This window comes from Suricata suricatta, chromosome 17 (genome assembly GCF_006229205.1).
Source record: "Suricata suricatta isolate VVHF042 chromosome 17, meerkat_22Aug2017_6uvM2_HiC, whole genome shotgun sequence".
In the NCBI taxonomy this organism is placed as follows: domain Eukaryota; kingdom Metazoa; phylum Chordata; class Mammalia; order Carnivora; family Herpestidae; genus Suricata; species Suricata suricatta.
Window position 1 is genome coordinate 19,144,065 of NC_043716.1, and position 16,391 is coordinate 19,160,455.

Sequence of the window (16,391 nt, forward strand, 5' to 3'; positions counted from 1 at the left end):
TGTCTTCTCCCTCCGGCCGGCAGGCTGGGCGCACAGGGGCGCGGGCCCCCGCCCGGCGCGCAGCGGCACCATGGGCACGGTGCTGTCCCTGTCCCCCAGCTACCGGAAGGCCACGCTGTTTGAGGATGGCGCGGCCACGGTGGGCCACTACACGGCCGTGCAGAACAGCAAGAACGCCAAGGACAAGAACCTGAAGCGGCACTCCATCATCTCCGTGCTGCCTTGGAAGAGGATCGTGGCCGTGTCGGCCAAGAAGAAGAACTCCAAGAAGGTGCAGCCAAACAGCAGCTACCAGAACAACATCACGCACCTCAACAATGAGAACCTGAAGAAGTCGCTGTCGTGCGCCAACCTGTCCACGTTCGCCCAGCCCCCACCGGCCCAGCCGCCCGCGCCCCCTGCCAGCCAGCTCTCGGGCTCCCAGACCGGGGTCTCCTCCTCGGTGAAGAAGGCCCCGCATCCGGCTCTCAGCTCCGCAGGGACGCCCAAGCGTGTAATCGTCCAGGCGTCCACCAGCGAGCTGCTGCGCTGCCTGGGCGAGTTTCTCTGCCGCCGGTGCTACCGCCTGAAGCACCTGTCCCCCACGGACCCTGTGCTCTGGCTGCGCAGCGTGGACCGCTCGCTGCTTCTGCAGGGCTGGCAGGACCAGGGCTTCATCACGCCGGCCAACGTGGTCTTCCTCTACATGCTCTGCAGGGATGTCATCTCCTCCGAGGTGGGCTCGGACCACGAGCTCCAGGCCATCCTGCTGACCTGCCTGTACCTCTCCTACTCCTACATGGGCAACGAGATCTCCTACCCGCTCAAGCCCTTCCTGGTGGAGAGCTGCAAGGAGGCCTTTTGGGACCGCTGCCTCTCCGTCATCAACCTCATGAGCTCCAAGATGCTACAGATCAACGCCGACCCACACTACTTCACACAGGTGTTCTCCGACCTGAAGAATGAGAGCGGTCAGGAGGACAAGAAGCGGCTCCTCCTGGGGCTCGATCGGTGAGCCCTGTGGTCCGCATCATGGCTCAAGGATTCAATTCATTTTTAAAAATTTATTAAGCAAATCAGATTTTGTGTACAGTATATGTCTAGCGAAGCCACCGAGGGCCTGTCCCTTCCCACCTTCTCTCCTTGGGGTTTTCTTCAGCCCTGCCAAGAACTCTGGGCGCTTTTGAACTCCCGAACCTTGTGCAAAACCCAGAAGATGTATCGAGCCACCCAGGCCGCCGACCTCTCAACTTTGGGGAATTCAAAGGACTGACCTGCCTCTGCCACCTGTGCCCTTGCTGGACCGGGGCAGGTGACCACTGTGGGTGAGGCTGCCCGCTGTGCCTAGCATGGGAGCCGGAGGGGGGTCGCCTCCGGCCAGTTGGCCCAGGGAGCAGTTGGCGTTTTTGGTTGGAGGTCCTTTTCTGGCTCCTGTTTTGGGTCGTCCGTTCTCCCCGAGGCCTGTGGAGCTCGCCACCTTGACCGAGCCACGAGTGGGGGTGTGAAGGCAGGATGCCCGCCACCCTGGGACCCCTCTTCAGTCGTGGAGAAGCCGGCCTGGTACAAAGATTGTGTCCTCTCGTTTGGCCGTGCACGACCCTGGTTTGCTCTTTTGTCTTTTTTAGGGAGAAGGGCTTTCCTTTAGTGAAGACACGGAACTTGTCCCCCCCGCCCCCAGCCATGTTGATGGTGGTGGTTAATGAGCTGGTTTGACTCATTAAGTTCTTTGATTTTGGTTTCTCGCTAAAGGGGTGGGGTGAAGCTGGGGGCAGTTCCGTTCCTGGGTGAATTTTTCATTTGACTAATGCAGCTTACTCACCCTGTGGCGGAGGCCAGGGCAGTTGCAGGTGCCCACTACCGACAGCCTGCCTCCTGGGTGGGTGAGAGGGTCGTGCCTGAGACTGGCTAATGCCCACCCATGGGCTCAAGCCTCTTGCCGGTGCATGTGACATTTCGTCTGCAGGGCTGGGGTGAGGGAGTGATGTCAGATCAGGGTGATGTGGTAGTGATGGCACCCCCCATCCCCACCCCTGTTCATTTAAAGCCGTTTCCAAACAGTTCAGTTTCTTCCGAAGAGGCAGCCTTGCCTGCAAGGCCCCAGTGAGGCCGCTGGGTCTTGGAGACCCTTCCAAGATGGGAGTAGTGCTCCCGGTTGCTTCGGAAGCCTGCTGATTCTGTACCTGGTCATTTGCAGCTGCTGCTTGGGGTGCCCACCTTGCCCTAACGGCCGCGAGAACACGGGATGTGTGCTTCATCAGTTCCTTTCTAATTCTCCCCAATTTGGTGGCTTGGGACTTGGGAGAGGGGCGGGGGAAGGGAGCGAGCCTTCCTCCATGGCCGGCACTCTGGCTTTAGGGAACAAAGACCAACGTGAAGCCGCTCTGGGGACTTCTCTCTTCCAGTCCCAGCAATCCCCCCCCCCCCCTCCGGGAGTGCCGGAGGGGGGACCAGAGGGGATGGCAGAGCGCCCTTTGACACAGGATTAGGTTCCAGGTGGCTGCTGGTTTCAGCACAAACACTACTGAAATTGACACTTAACAAGAGAAAGCTGTGAAAGCGCTCCCATTCCGGGACCAGAGGAGGAGGGTCTGCCCCCGGCCAGAGCGTCTGCCGGGCTGGGCCTCGAGGCCTGCGCGGAGCCTCCCCCTGCCCCCCGGGCCTGCCAGCGAACCTCCGTGGAGTTGGAAGGGACCTGCGGCTGCCAGCACCCCTGCACAGACTGGCCAAGGCGCCAGTTCCCCAGCGGAGCTGTCACACAGCCGGGGCCGTCTGTTCAGATCCTGCCTCCACGTGCGACCAGAGGTAGGAGGCGAGGTCCAGGTGCCGAGTTTCCAGAGGAGGGGGCGCGTTTCCCTCATCCGCTCATTAGGCGGCTGAACTTGGCCTGAAACCGTGAGGTTAGGTTGTATCCCCGGGATTCTGGTTTTATGCGTTTCCTTCTCTCTTTCTCCGTATTTATTTTTTTATTTCTTGGAGGAGGTGCAAATTTCAGGAGTGGCCGGGGACTTAAGGAAATAAGTCTCTGGTTCCCCCTCCCCCCCGCCCCCCCAGTGTGAAGCCTGCCACGTTCTGCTCTCAGTCCTTGCGCCCGTCAGGATCGTGAAGGAACCCGTGTACTTGAGCGTGCAGGCAGTGAACCCATTTGACATGCTGCTATGAAGACTACTTTTAGAACAACGATAAAAAAAAAAAAAAGGAAAAAAACCTAACCTACAGAAAAAGAAACAAAACCCTTTATTCTTTAATTGTTGCTTTTACAGTGATATTGTGCATGCGAACCAGGAGCATTTTGTGTCTTAAGAAAAATAATCTTAGAACAGATGGCCGTGAGCATTACACCCGTTGACAGAACAAGTCACAGGAATAATAGTTCAGGATTTGGTTTTTCTCTTTTTCTTGTAAACCCGACGGGTTGATATATTCTTTCCATACGACTATTAGAATCTAGTTTTGTTCCAACAGTTGTTAAACTTGCAATGAAAAGAAAATGTGCCATTTTTTCCCCACTCGGAATTATTCATAGCTGTATATTTGAAACTGCTAATTACGCGTGCAGTGTGTGTTGGTTCTTAGTGCAATTTGTTCTGTAGCTCTTCTTTGACCAAACCGTGGGTATTGTTAATATTAATTTATATTTGTCTCATTCTGTATGTGTGTGTAGTGTGTTTGTAAGTATGTGTGGTTTATAATCTGACAAGGTCATGAAGCTCAGTTTGGCTGTAATTTAATTCCCCTTCCCTTATTTTTATTTATTTTTGTACTGTGCTGATTAAATAAAATGCACTGACCATCCATTACATAGGCCTCTTTTTGTGGGCATGTCATTCACGAGGGGAGGGGGGGGCATTAGAAATGATTCCTCTGCTCCGAATGTAATTGGATTTGTTATGGGGGGGAGGGAGACGGGTGAGGGCAGGGCTCAGGGAAAGGGCTTAACCAGTGTGTTCAAAGTTAAGGTGATTAAGAGAGAGGCACAGGTTGAGTCAACTCTGGCTTAGTTGGCCAGCGGGGGCAGGAATTGGCTCAGGGAGCTGGGTGACTGGGAGGTGCGGCCAGGGAGTGGGGTGGGGGGAGGGGCAGGCCTAGGCGTGGCCAGCAAGGGCTGGTTCCGTGGCTCCTGCCGGGGCACCAGACTCGAGACCCCATTTGTGGAGCTTGGCCCTGAGGCTGCTGCCCGGAAGTGTCCCGGGCCAGGCTCCGCGCAGCGCTCATGCCTAGAGGCTTCCTCGCTGGCCGGTGAGCGTGCTGTCCTCGTGGCTCAGCCCTGCCACTTCAGCTTTGTGCAGGTTTCCAAGAGTGACAGATCCAGCCCTGGAGTTCCCAGATAAGCAGCCACCCAGCCCTTCATTGTGGCAAGGGTGGGGTCCCTACCAGCTCTATGTCCACTGCCCTGTGCCCCCTCCCACCACCAGCCTCCGCTTCAGGGCCTAAGGCAGCATGGACTTGGGCCTCCCCAGGACCTGCTCCCTGTGGTCCGGACGTGCCCCTGGACGCCAGGAAGGCATTCCCACCTGGCTTGTACCTTGGGAGCTGTCAGCTTTGTGATCGAGGCCACTGGCTTTTCTCAGGGCATCTCCCTTGGTCTGAGTCACATAAGCTGGGCTGCACGCACTTCCCCACCGATGATAGGGACCCGGTGGCCCCTGGGGGCTGGGGATGCTCTGCCATCTGGACGCCTTGCTTACCTGCAGCCTCCCTGCACCTACGCTGTCCTGAGTGGTCCGGATTCCTCCGGCTCATTCTCCTGCCACCCCCACCAGCCAGCCTGGGGAGAGTCACCTGGCGGCAAAGGCATCGGGCCTTTCCTTCACATTCCTGCCCGGACTGCAGTCACTGTGAGCTAGGTGAACTTGGAGTCTGGCGCACGGGCCTCAAAATGGTGGAACAAAATGCTTCCATTGAACACCACCGCCCCCTGGCCTTTCCACAGCTTTCTTCTCGCCGTCTGTGTTATACTTCTGTTCAGAAGACTCTGGTAAACTAAATTGCCCTCCGTTTTTACCTTACTTGTGTTTACCTCTCCCTCCTGTCCCCTGGGTAGCAGCTTTTTACCGGCTGAAATGTCACAATCGTAGGCATGGTGTTCAATTACAGATAGGAAGGACACCTTTGAAAATAAGATTTAATGCTTTATTGCTCTTGACGGTAAATCAAAATATGCTCTAGAAATAAAGTTAATTTAATGGGAAATAGGAATAAACGCAGCAAACCATAAAACTGCATTTAATTAGATCAAGAGAAACACTTTGTTGCATACAATCACTGTGTCCTCTGGCTCCCCCGCACCCTGTGAGCCCCACGGAGGCCCCACCCTCAGTTCCTGATCCTTCCTCGCCACGCACTGGGACTTCTGAGGACATCACGAGAAAGTGCTTGTCGACTGGCCCTCAGCCAGGAGGCCCCTCGCTGGGCCGGGGAGCCACGGGGAGCCCTGGAAGGCGGGAGGAAGGACTCCAGCCCCGGAGAGGCGCTCATTTGGCATGTTCCGTTTCGGTGTGGCTACAACACACGTGTGCACGTATCTAGCGTAAAGCAGCAGGTTCGGGAAAGTGAGTGGGAAGGAGAGGCACCCTTCCGGTTAGGGTGGTGCGTCTAGCGTCAAGGTGATTGGCAGATCTCTGCTGCTAAACCATGCTGATGGCACCTCTGTGCGGTGCAGGCAGCTGACCAGGCGTCGAGAAGGAGAACGGGTGTCTGAGGACAGGATGCCAAGAGGATTTTTTTTTGTTGCAAAACTGCACAGGGTGCAAATGTTTGTGGGCCCTGGGAAGTTGGGGCTGGGCGTGTGTGTGCATGAGGGCAGGCTGCTGGGACCACCTGGGGGCTGGCCAGGTGACCATGTCAGGCACAGGGGGCTGTGCTCGGGCACTTGGGTGTGTTTTGCAGCATCAGGGTGGCAGGTCAGGAGTGTGTAATGGGGGTGAGTGGTGGGGGGTATGGTGTGGGCAGCATCTGTGGCAGAAAGTGAAGGAAACGTCAGCACGCCCTTTTGTACCCTGCCAGTCTCCTGCTGAGCCGTGGGCTCAACCTCAGCACCTCCCGACGGGGGTGTCCCAAGTCCCTCCTTTTGAGGCTCCCATCCTGGAGGCCTGGGGCCGAGTCCTCAGCTGAGGCTCAGGAGCAGGTTCGTGTCAGGAGGGCCTGTGAGGCCCATGTGCTTTCTGCTGGGCACAGACGGGCAAGACGGTGGCACTCTCCTGGCGCGAGGCCTGTGTGCCCAGCCTGGGCCCCAGCTGCGGTGGGGGCTGTCTGCAGGGCAGGGTGGGCATCCTGGCCTGGCCTGCAGTGCCAGGACCCTCCCCAACTCTGTTTCTGTCACTCCGTCCCTCTGGCCCTGGTCCTCATTCTCCAAGTAAGTATGACACAGAAGTGTCAGAAGGGGAAAACATCCAGACCCCCTGCCTCGGTGCTCCCTGGTCCCTGTTAATCCGTTTTCTGATTGGTGTTCCTGACAGGAGTGTGGGCATAACAGACACAGTATCTGAGGAGTGCCCTGCAAATGGCACAATGTCAGCGTGCAACAACCACTGGCCGGGGCCATGTGGTTAAGGAAGCTGGTCTTCGGAGCACCTGCTCGCTCGCTCGCTCTCGCTCTCGCTCGCTCTCTCTCTCTCTCTCTCTCTCTCTCTCTCTCGGTGGCCTGCAGGCCCTGGGGCACGCTCTGGGCAGGCTGGACAGCCCGCTGCTGGCTCCTGGGCTCAGAGGCCAGCCCTGCAGGTGAACCTGCTCACCTGGGGGCTTTGGCTGACTGCTGTGGGGGGCTCCACTGAGGAGCTCTGAGCAAGGTCCCAGGGGGCTGCGGTCACCTTGGGGGAAAGAGGGGTGGCAGGCTGGGTGCATGGAGAGAGCGGGGCTCCATCCTCAGCTCATCTTCAGTCTCCCACGTCCCCCAGGGGAGCATGTTTTTGGTGGGGGAAACTGCCTCCACCCCCTGCAGGCCCGGGCGCTGGTCAGTGGGTCAGGGCACACTGACCTGACCTGGGCTGGGGGAGGGAGAGCAGAGGCTTCGCTGACTCCAGGCACATCAAGTCGTCTGCGAGGGGAGGAGCCCGGGGCTCTGAGGCAGGGCACTGGGGTCTTTGGTTTATTGAGTGTGGACCGTGGAAAGTCGGGGCAGAGGAAGATGGAGACCAAAGGCAGAAAGCCAACAAGAGAACCTTAGGGGCGGAGCCTTGGCGGAGGCAGAAGAGGGCTCGGCTTCAAGCACGGACCCTTGCGAGCTGATTTCTAGCGGGCAGTAGCGGGCAGTCAGCAATTAGACGGGGACCTGCGACGCGGAGCGGCGGGGGCTGCCTGGCACTGCGGCCCCCGGGCCCTGGCCGGGCCTCCCCGGTGAGCGGTCAGTTCCCGGGCACACTGAGGATGAAGCCCGAGCGGTTCTTGGTGAAATCGGGCTCCGGCTGGTTGAGCCGAGTCTCCACGGAGACTGTGCACTTCTTCCCATGTAGGCTGCACTGCACGGGGTTGGTGACGTTGACTTGAAGGTGGCGCTTCTCACTGGAAGAATAGAAGAGAAAGACAAGACAGGCGGTTAGCAGGCGGCCAGCGTGGGGTGAATTTCCCCGGCAACCCCGGGGCCTGCTGATCGCCAAGCTGCTTCGGGCCTCACGGGTGCTCTGGGGGCCTGGGGGGCAAGAGGCGCCCCCAGAGAGAGGGCGGCCAGGGCCGGGGCTGGGCCGCAGCCTCAGGCCACAGCCAGCAGACAGCAGGGACCTGCTGCCCAGCTCCACGGCGGCCCGGCCTGACGCAGCGGGGAAACGGAGACGTGGTGGCACCGGAGCCACCGAGGCTCTGGCCTCAGGCCGAGGGCCTTGCCAGGAGGAGTGCGGGGCTCTGATTTGGGACTCCTGGCTGCCTTTGGTGGCCACGGGGAGCCCTGGGAGACAGGTCCAGGGGTGACTGGGGCACTCGCCCACGCTCCCACCCGGCCCGGAGGAACGGCTTCCGGAGTCCTGCTTGGGCTGTGCCGGAGAGGGACGCCTCCTGTCCATCTGCTCCCTCACGCTGGTGCACCTCCGGCACCCCAGCTCGTGCCCGGAGTGGGGGGCAAGCGCTCCCTGCGCGGGCCGGGGCAGGGCACCCCGGGGCACCTGCCCATCCGTGTGCCACAGAGGACAGACGTAGCCGAGGGGTTTTAGGCTTCCTCCTGCCCCCTTCCCGCCTGCTCTCTCACGGTGCGGGGGGGGGTCCCCACAGGCAGACACTGGGCCAGGAAGAGACCCGCGGTTATCACTGTGGGCATCAGGTATCTTAATACTTAATGTCTTGTCGGCTGCAGCTAAACCCTTGGCTTAGCTATTTTTAATCAGACTTGGACATAAAAATAGAGTCCACCAGAGGCAGTGACTCAGGCACGGCTGGGTTCCTGTGGAGCTGGGGCTGCCGTGCAGGGTCGAGGGGTGGGGCCCCGTGACCCTCGTGCCTGCCATCCAGAGCCCAGTCAGCCTCCGTGTCCCTCCTGTCACCCTGCCATTGCCTCTGGGTGCCTCGGGCTGGGATTCCGTCCTCTGAGGCTGTCCCCCGTCTGACCCTGGCAGAGGCTTCTGCTTTGCCCTTCCCTCAGGCCCCCACCTTCTGTGTCTGCGCCTCTCCTCCCCATAGTATGGCAGTGTGTGCACAGTTGGTTCTAGATGCACCTGGGGACTCCGTCCTGGGGAAATGGCTCGAACAGGGCCACATTCCAAACACCGATCGGGGGATGGGACTCACCAGCTGCCCACATGTTCTCATGTTGGTACAATGGGGACATTGCTGCTTTCAATAGGTGACCCTTCCCAGCCCGGAGTGCAGTGTCCGCAGAGAGCCGCCCCTGACTCCCTCCCTCTTGCGGGCTCTGGGCATCTCTGCCATCTGCTTGCAGTCTTCGCCTCAAAACCAGAGGCCCCGGGGCGGGGGCGGCAGGACAGAGAAAGCCGCAGGGAACTAGCGCTCCAGTTTGCATCTCCCCCACTGGGGGCGCCGGAAGCGTCTCTCCCAGCCTTTCTGTGTCCCAGTCCTAGAGCAGTCTCAGCTCAGGTACGGGTCTCCACTTCTCACTTCTAGACTGCGAGTCCCTGGAAGGCAGGGAGGACCTACGGGGGTCACACACTGCGGCGTGCATGCGGGGACGCCCCCCGGAGCTGCCGGGGGACACGTACACTCGGGGCTATGCTGCTGGTCTGGGCCTGCAGGGCCACCATGGCAGCAGGCTGCGTGTCCTCCGCTCTGCACGCCGCTCCCTGCTGGCAACACCTCTCTGCCAACCCTGCAGCCTCCTCCATGCTGGGCACACTCGGCTAAGGTCCTTGTGGGGCTCCAGAAGGGAGGCCTGCCCCTTAGCAAGGGAGTATTCCGTGCTGTTGCCCAAGTGACAGCCTGTTCCTGTGCTCCCGCTGCTTCTCCTGGCATAGCCCTGAGTGGCCCTGCCCTGATTCCCAGCTTGTCTTCATGGGGTGAAGAGGGGGCTGAGGGGCTCCGTATGATGCTTTTTATTTTATTTCTTTTGAGAGAGAGAGAGCAAAGACGGGGAGGGGCAGAGAGAGAGAGAGAGAGAGACTCCAAAGCAGGCTCCCCACTGTCCGCGCAGAGCCCAGTGCAGGGCCCGAACTCATGAACGGCAAGATCATGACCTCCGTTAAAACCAAGAGTCAGACACTTAACCGACTGAGCCGCCCAGGCGCCCCTACATGTGACGCCTTTAGAACAGAACAGCGTGGGCTGGAGGAAGAACCAACTTCCTGGCCTCAAGAGCTGTGTGCCGGCGCACGGCCGTCGGCAGGTGACAGAGTGACGGTGCAGATGGGTCTGGTGGCTCCTCAGTGAGTCGCACATAGACTTCGTTCCACGCGGCCGCGCGGTGCCCGCCACCCCTGGGGATCCAGCCGAGAGAACCGGAGGCAGACGTCCTCACAACAGCGTGTGCAAACGGGAATGTCTACAGCAGTTACAGTCAACCAATGGCAGGAACAATCCAAATCCCTATCAACTGACGAAGGGACAGAGTATGTCCATTCGATGAAGTCCTAGTCGGGAAGTGCTGACACAGGCCACAGCGTGGATGAGCCTTGGAATCACACCAAGTGAAAGAGGCCGCGTACTGTAGAATCCCATGTATAAGAAACCTGCAGAAAACCCAAATCCACCGAGAAGAAACAGGAGTGGGTTTGGGAGGGGCTGCTTACAGGCTTTGGGGTTTCCTTTTGGGGTGATGAGAATATTCTGGAACTAGACAGTGGTGATGGTGGCACAGCACTGTGAATGTGCTGAATGTGACTAATGGTAGATTTATGTGTCTTTCACAAAACAACAAAAAAAGAAGGGGATGGATCTAAAGGAAGCGTAAGAACTTGCTTTCAAACCCTGTTTTCTTTTCTCATTTCAAGCACAACCAAGATGGTTTCAAGACCAGCAAGGGGTTACTTGTGCCTGTGTTAGAGACAGGACAGCCACTGGGTATGAGCGGCAGACAGGAAGTGGATGTTCCAGAAGGGTCAGCTGACCTCTCTTGCTAGAGCTTTCCCACACTGGGGATCTTCATAAAGCTAGAGCACCTTCTTCACTTTGTAAAGAAAAGAGAGCAGATTTAGTAGATGGGGGCAGGGTATCCTCCCCTGGTGGCACCCAAGCCAATGACAGCTGCCGATGGAGGCTGGCTGTGAGGGGGAGGGGCTTTTTCCTCCCCATCTTCTGTTACAGGATTTAATGGCTCAGCAAACTCTGGAATTCGGGGGCTTTCATCTCGTTTCATCTGTTCTAAGCCATCACAGCCGGCAAATGGCCTTTATCGAATTACGTTCCTTCGTTTTGCATCTAGACTCGTGTCCTCATGAGCAAAATCTGTGGATAAATGCAAGACCCATGGGAGCCCCCAAGTGAGCCCTACATTTTTTGTAGGTCCTGCACAGAGCGGGGCAACAAAAGTCTCCCCGGGAGCTGCATCGGCCCAGAGAACGTCCCCTCCTGTCCGGCCCTGCTCAGCTGGGACGCGGAGTCTCCCACCCACTGGCCTGCTCCGTGCCCACCGGGACGTGCAGGAGCAAGCGGGCCAGTTCCTCTTCTCAGCCGCGTTGCTGGCATCCCCTGCCGGAGTGGTGGTGACCCTGTTCTGCTAAATGCACTTTAAAGGGAAACGGACGGACGGGTGGCGGGGAGTGCAGGGCACGGGCTCAGTGAGCACGTTCTCTGGGGGCTGGCGAGGTGTTCCCAAGAATGTGAGGCTAATGCAACGTGCTCTCGTGTTTGCTCACAGGATGTGGTGGGAGGGGGCTCGCCTTGCACGGAGCACAGGCAGGTTGTTCACAGATGCTTCTCAAAGCGATGAGAGGTGGGACAAGTGTTCCGTGACGGGCCCCAGAGTCCCCGAGTCAGGCCCTTCTCTCTTTGGGCACTGCAGGGACGCAAATGCGTAGGCCCGGCCACTCGCCGGGGATATGCCACGGAAGGGGTGGCGGGGCGCGTGTGTGCAGCTGCGCCGCTTCAGGAAGCAAGCCCCCTGCTTGAGTCAAACCACAGAGGGCCGGTCTTTTGCAGTCCGGCTTTAGGAAGTGCTACCTCTGTTTTTATCGGGGCTGAAAGGGTACTTGGACCACAGTCACTTCTAAAGCGAGTCTAGGAGTCCAGCGCCATGTGGTCCTGAAAGTGGGGGTGTCCCACCTCCTGGCCTGCTGAGCCCCATTTGGGTTTGCCTCTGGTGAGGGATGCAGTCACCTCTTTTCTTTGGAAGATAAAACTCCCCTTGTTGTTGAGTGGCAGCCTGTCCTGAGGTCCCCGCCCAGCCTGGCGCCCACTGCACAGCACTGAACTGGCCCAGCTCCCAGGTCTGGTGGGCAGAAACGCCACACACCCTACTCGTGGCCCTGCCTCTGCTCTCTCAACCCTGACCACCATTGCCCATATCTCTCTGGCCTCTCTGCCCTTGGCAGCGACTTACTGAGCACCTACAGAGGCTAAGCCACATGCCTGGAGCACAAGGCATTCCCATTCTTTAAAAAACAATTTTTTAATATTTATTTATTGGGGGGGAGGGGCAGAGAAGGAGAGAGAGACACAGAATTGTCAGGCTCCAGGCTCTGAGCTGTCAGCACAGAGCCAGGCTTGGGGCTTGAACCCATGAATTGTAAGATCATGACCTGAGCCAAAGTCAGATGCTTAACCGCCTGGGCCACCCAGAAGCCCAAGGCACTTTCATTCTTAAGGGGGCGACAGGTACCCACGGGCGCCCTGTGATGCTCACGGGACGCATATAGGAGGCCATGTGGTGACATCTGGACCGGCACCTCAGAAGAAGGAGGACTCCTGCAGGAGCAAACTTACTCCTCAAGTGTTGTTTTCTCCTTAGTCCCTTTCATCTCAGATATTATCTCACAGTAGTGTCGCCCATGCCTGCGGTTTCGATGACTGTTCCCCAGTCAGCAGCCTAGCATGAGGTCCAAGCACGTATCTGTGGCCACCTGCTAGACAATCCCGAGTTGCACCGACAGCTGGGTCTTCCTGTGTCCAATGCTGAGCTCATCATCTTGGACCCTTCCCCAAAACTGGTTCCCTCCTCTCGTCACACCCACGACTGCCAGAGTGGCCATCATCTACCCAGTCACGAGAGCCGCAAGCTGGGAGTCAGCCTGGAAGCTTCCTCTCCCTCTGCTGCCCGTAGCCAGTCACCAAGCTCTGTTCACTGCACTTTCTCCATCTCACTCCACTGCCACCATCACAGCCCAGGACCCAGCCCCGATGAAGCCTCCCAACGGGTTCTTCACTTCGAACACATGCTCCACCATGTCATCAGAGAGACCTCCTCAAGGCACAACAGGATCCCGTTACTCCCCTGCTAAAATCCCTTCAGTCATTCCCTAGGGCTTTCGAGAACTGTCCACCCCCACCCTGGGCTGAGCCAGGTGTCCGCTGTGTGTCCACTGCTCTCTCTCGGCTCAGGGTGTGTGACGGTGTGGGGCCGGTTCCAACGGCAGGATCGGAGCTCACAAGCTGCCCTGGCTGCTGACCGGTGTCTAGACATGTGAACAAAATTCCACCAAAAGAATATTTAAAATCCAAGTGGAGGCTGGAAGAAGGGAAGGGTGATCTCTGGGAGCTGGAAGGAAGGAGGGGACAGGAGGCCGCTGTGAGAGGGAGGGTCCTGCAGATGCCACGCCCGGGGACAGGCTGGCTTGAGCAGGAGGCGTGCCCGCCCGGGCCACGTGGGAGGGAACTGGGTCTGAGGTCTGGAATGAGGCTGAGCCCGTGCAGGTTGCCGGGTCTAGAAAAATGTTGCCCGAGTCTGCTTCTAGCCCGGGATGTGGCAAGGCACCACTGTGTGGGAAACCAGTTTTCCAGTAAAGCCTGGACCCCTCAAGCTTGCTTCACTCAGTGTCTTGCAGAGCAAACACCACTGCAGGTCACCAAAGGCAATGAGCAAACCTTCAGAACAGCCACAGGGAAAAGACACGCTCCTTGCGAAGGGCAGTAGGTCTTCTCATCAAATGTGAGAAAATAGGGGCGCCTGGGTGGCTCAGTTGGCTAAGCCTCCGACTTCGGCTCAGGTCAGATCTCATGTTCGTGGGTTCGAGCCCCGTGTCAGGCTCTGTGCTGACAGCTAGCTCAGAGCCTGGAGCCTGCTTCCGGTTCTGTGTCTCCTTCTCTCTCTGCCCCACCCCCTCTCATGCTCTTTCTCTCTATCAAAAATAAATAAAACATAAAAAAAATTAAAAAAAACAAATGTGAGAAAATAACAAATTCACAGACTCTTCCGAGTGTTTAAGGAAAATAACCGTCAACCTAGAATCATCTTGAGCCCTAGGGCAAAAACAAGACTTTCTCAGACACTAAGGTGAATTTAACAAGCATTCACTGTAGGTATGTACATACGTATGTATGAATAAATAAATAAGACTAACTTTGGGGTTTCAACCCAACACTGATCTAAAGTCCTGGCAAATATGACTGATGGGTGATGGTCCCAGGGAGGCATTTGGGGGTCCTTCCTCATCTGATGAACTTTAGATTTCCTAAGACCTGCACAGGCGTGAGGAAAATTAATGGTAAACAAGAATGTTCGACGGAAACATGCAACTCAGAAGAAGTAGAAGGGCGGCAGAAAGAGTCTGCCTTGTCTAACGCAAGGTTGAAAACAGGAACTGAAGCAGCCAGGAAGCAACGTGGGGACAAGAGAACACTAGCATGGATGTGGAAACCCGTGTGTGTGAACCCATTACGAGGGACTTCTCCTGTTTGGTTCAGAAATGCAGCTATGTGCTACCTGCAAGAGACCCATCTAAATCATCACGACAAAGAAAATTTAGAGAAATGAAACAAGACAGGAGGCAAATATGAATCACAAGAAGGCTGGCAAAAGGCGCTTCTGGGGAACCAACTCGTTAGGTAATTGGATTCCTTATCAGGGAGTAGTTCTGCAGGATGGTGGTCGTGATACATGGAGCTTCAGAGACCATGATCTCACTATGCTTTCCTAAAACACATGCACATCAGGAGATGAGATTAAAAGAACATAGCTTTGGGGTGCTTGGGTGGCTCAGTGGGTTAAGCGTCTGACTCTTGACTTCAGCTCAGGTCATGATCTCACGGTTCGTGGGTTCGGACCCTGCATCGGGCTCTGTGCTGATGGTGTGGAGCCTGCTTGGGATTCTCTCTCCCTCTCTCTCACCCCTCCCCTGCTCACATTCTCATTCTCTCTCTCCTCTCTTTCTCTGTCAAAATAAATAACTTTAACAAAAGAACATAGACTTGAACTCAATTAATAAGCTTGTGTGTATGTGTGTATTCACTATGCTCAACAATCCGGCACACATTAGCGACACTGGGCAACCAGATCAGGTACTAGACCATAGAAGGAGGTGCAGTGAATACGTAAGAATTACCATCAGACAGAAACCATCTTCTGACTATACAAGGTGAATACAGGCATACCTTGGAGACCCTGCAGGTTTGGTTCTAGACCCCATGATAAAGCAAGTCAAATGAATTTTTTGGCTTCTCAGTGCATGTAAGAGGTAAGTTTACACCATACTGTAATCTATTAAATTGTGTAATAAATAGCATTATGTCTAAAAAATGAAAACAGTGTACATACCTAATTTAAAAAATACTTTATTGCAAAGAAAAAGTGCGAACTCTCTCTGAGCTTTCAGGCAGTCATAATATTTTTGCTGGTGGAGGGTCTTGCCCAGCGCCGATGGCTGCTGACTGATCAGGGAGCGGGGGGCGGGGGGGGGGGGGGGCCGTGACAGTTTCTTAAGAGAAGACAACGAAGTCTGAGTCTTCCTTTCATGTACAACTTCTCCGTAGCACGTGATGCTGTCGGAAGGCATTTTACCCATAGTAGAACTTCTCTCAAACTTGGAGTCAGGCCTCTGGAACCCCTGCTGCTGGCCTATCAAGTACCCGTATGTCTTCTTCTATATCCCTTGCCATGTTGACATTTTTGCCAGGAGTAGGTTCTGGCTCAAGAACCCACTTTCTCCACTCAGCCATAAGCAACTCCCCATCTGTTCAAGGTTCATCATGAGATGGTGGCCATTGGGCCCCATCCTTGGGCACCACTGCTAACTCTAGTTCTTGCGCTCTTCCCCCACATCTCCACTGGAATCTCGAACCCCTCGAGGCCCCCCAGGAGGGTGGGAGCCCACTTCTCCCAAATATCTATTAACATTGATATTCTGACCTTCCCTTGAATCACAGATGTGCTTAATGGCATCTAGAACGGCAAATCCTTTCTAGAAGGTTTTCAATTTATTTTGCGCAGGGCCATCAGAGGAATCGCTATCTGTGGCAGCTGTAGCCTGACAAAATATTTTTCTGAAATAAGACTCTTGAGAGTTGAAATTACTCCTTGATCTGTCCCCATTGGCGCTCTTGGGTCACCAGGTGCTTTGTCAGGGAGCGCTCCTAGTTTGAAAGGATTCTTTTTTAGAGCTGTAGGTCTCAACGGTGGGTTTAAACTATTCAGTAAACCATGTTGTAAACAGGTGACTGTCACTGAAGCTTTGTTGTTCCATCCGTAGAGCACAGACAGAGCAGATTTAGGTGCCCTAGGATTTTCAAAAGGGTCAGCTAGTACTGGCTTCAGCTTCTACTCACCAGCAGCCTTAGCCCCTAAGAAGAGAGTCAGCCTGTCCTTTGAGGCTGGGAAGCCAGGTACTGGCTTCTCTCTACCCTGTGCAAGTCCCAGATGGCACCTTCTTCCGATAGAGGGCTGTTTCACGGACACCGAAAACCTGCCGTTGGTGCGGCCACCTGCATGGCTGAGAGAAGTTCACCTTCAGGAGAACTTGCGGCAGCTTCTGCATCAGCACTTGCCGCTTCACCTTGCACTTGTGTGTTATGGCAACAGCTTCCTTCCTTAAACCTCACGGACCAACCTCTGCTAGCTTCAAACTTCTCTTCTGCAGCTTCCTCACCTTCCTCAGCCTTCACAGAACTGAAGA

At 56.2% G+C, this 16,391-nt stretch overlaps 2 protein-coding genes across 2 annotated transcripts in view; one reads left to right on the forward strand and one right to left on the reverse strand.

Annotated features, from left to right (window-relative positions):
* The first annotated feature begins 6 nt into the window (after nucleotides 1-6).
* Nucleotides 7-3,776, forward strand: CDK5R1 (cyclin dependent kinase 5 regulatory subunit 1). The gene has a single exon (XM_029928891.1). It carries the CDS (start codon nucleotides 71-73, stop codon nucleotides 992-994), a length of 924 nt encoding a protein of 307 aa, XP_029784751.1. The 5' UTR covers nucleotides 7-70; the 3' UTR covers nucleotides 995-3,776.
* Nucleotides 3,777-5,095: 1,319 nt separating this feature from the next.
* The window catches only part of MYO1D (myosin ID), a 265,312-nt gene continuing 254,016 nt past the window's right edge, over nucleotides 5,096-16,391 (reverse strand). The window contains exon 23 of the mRNA XM_029926993.1: nucleotides 5,096-7,476. Coding sequence (XP_029782853.1) covers nucleotides 7,320-7,476 — 157 coding nt within the window. The 3' untranslated portion in view covers nucleotides 5,096-7,319. The remainder of the gene's footprint in view (nucleotides 7,477-16,391) is intronic.

What these genes read in the sequence shown, in the direction of transcription:
- CDK5R1 (XM_029928891.1), top strand. Translation starts at nt 71, where the DNA reads ATGGGCACGGTGCTGTCCCTGTCCCCCAGCTACCGGAAGGCCACGCTG.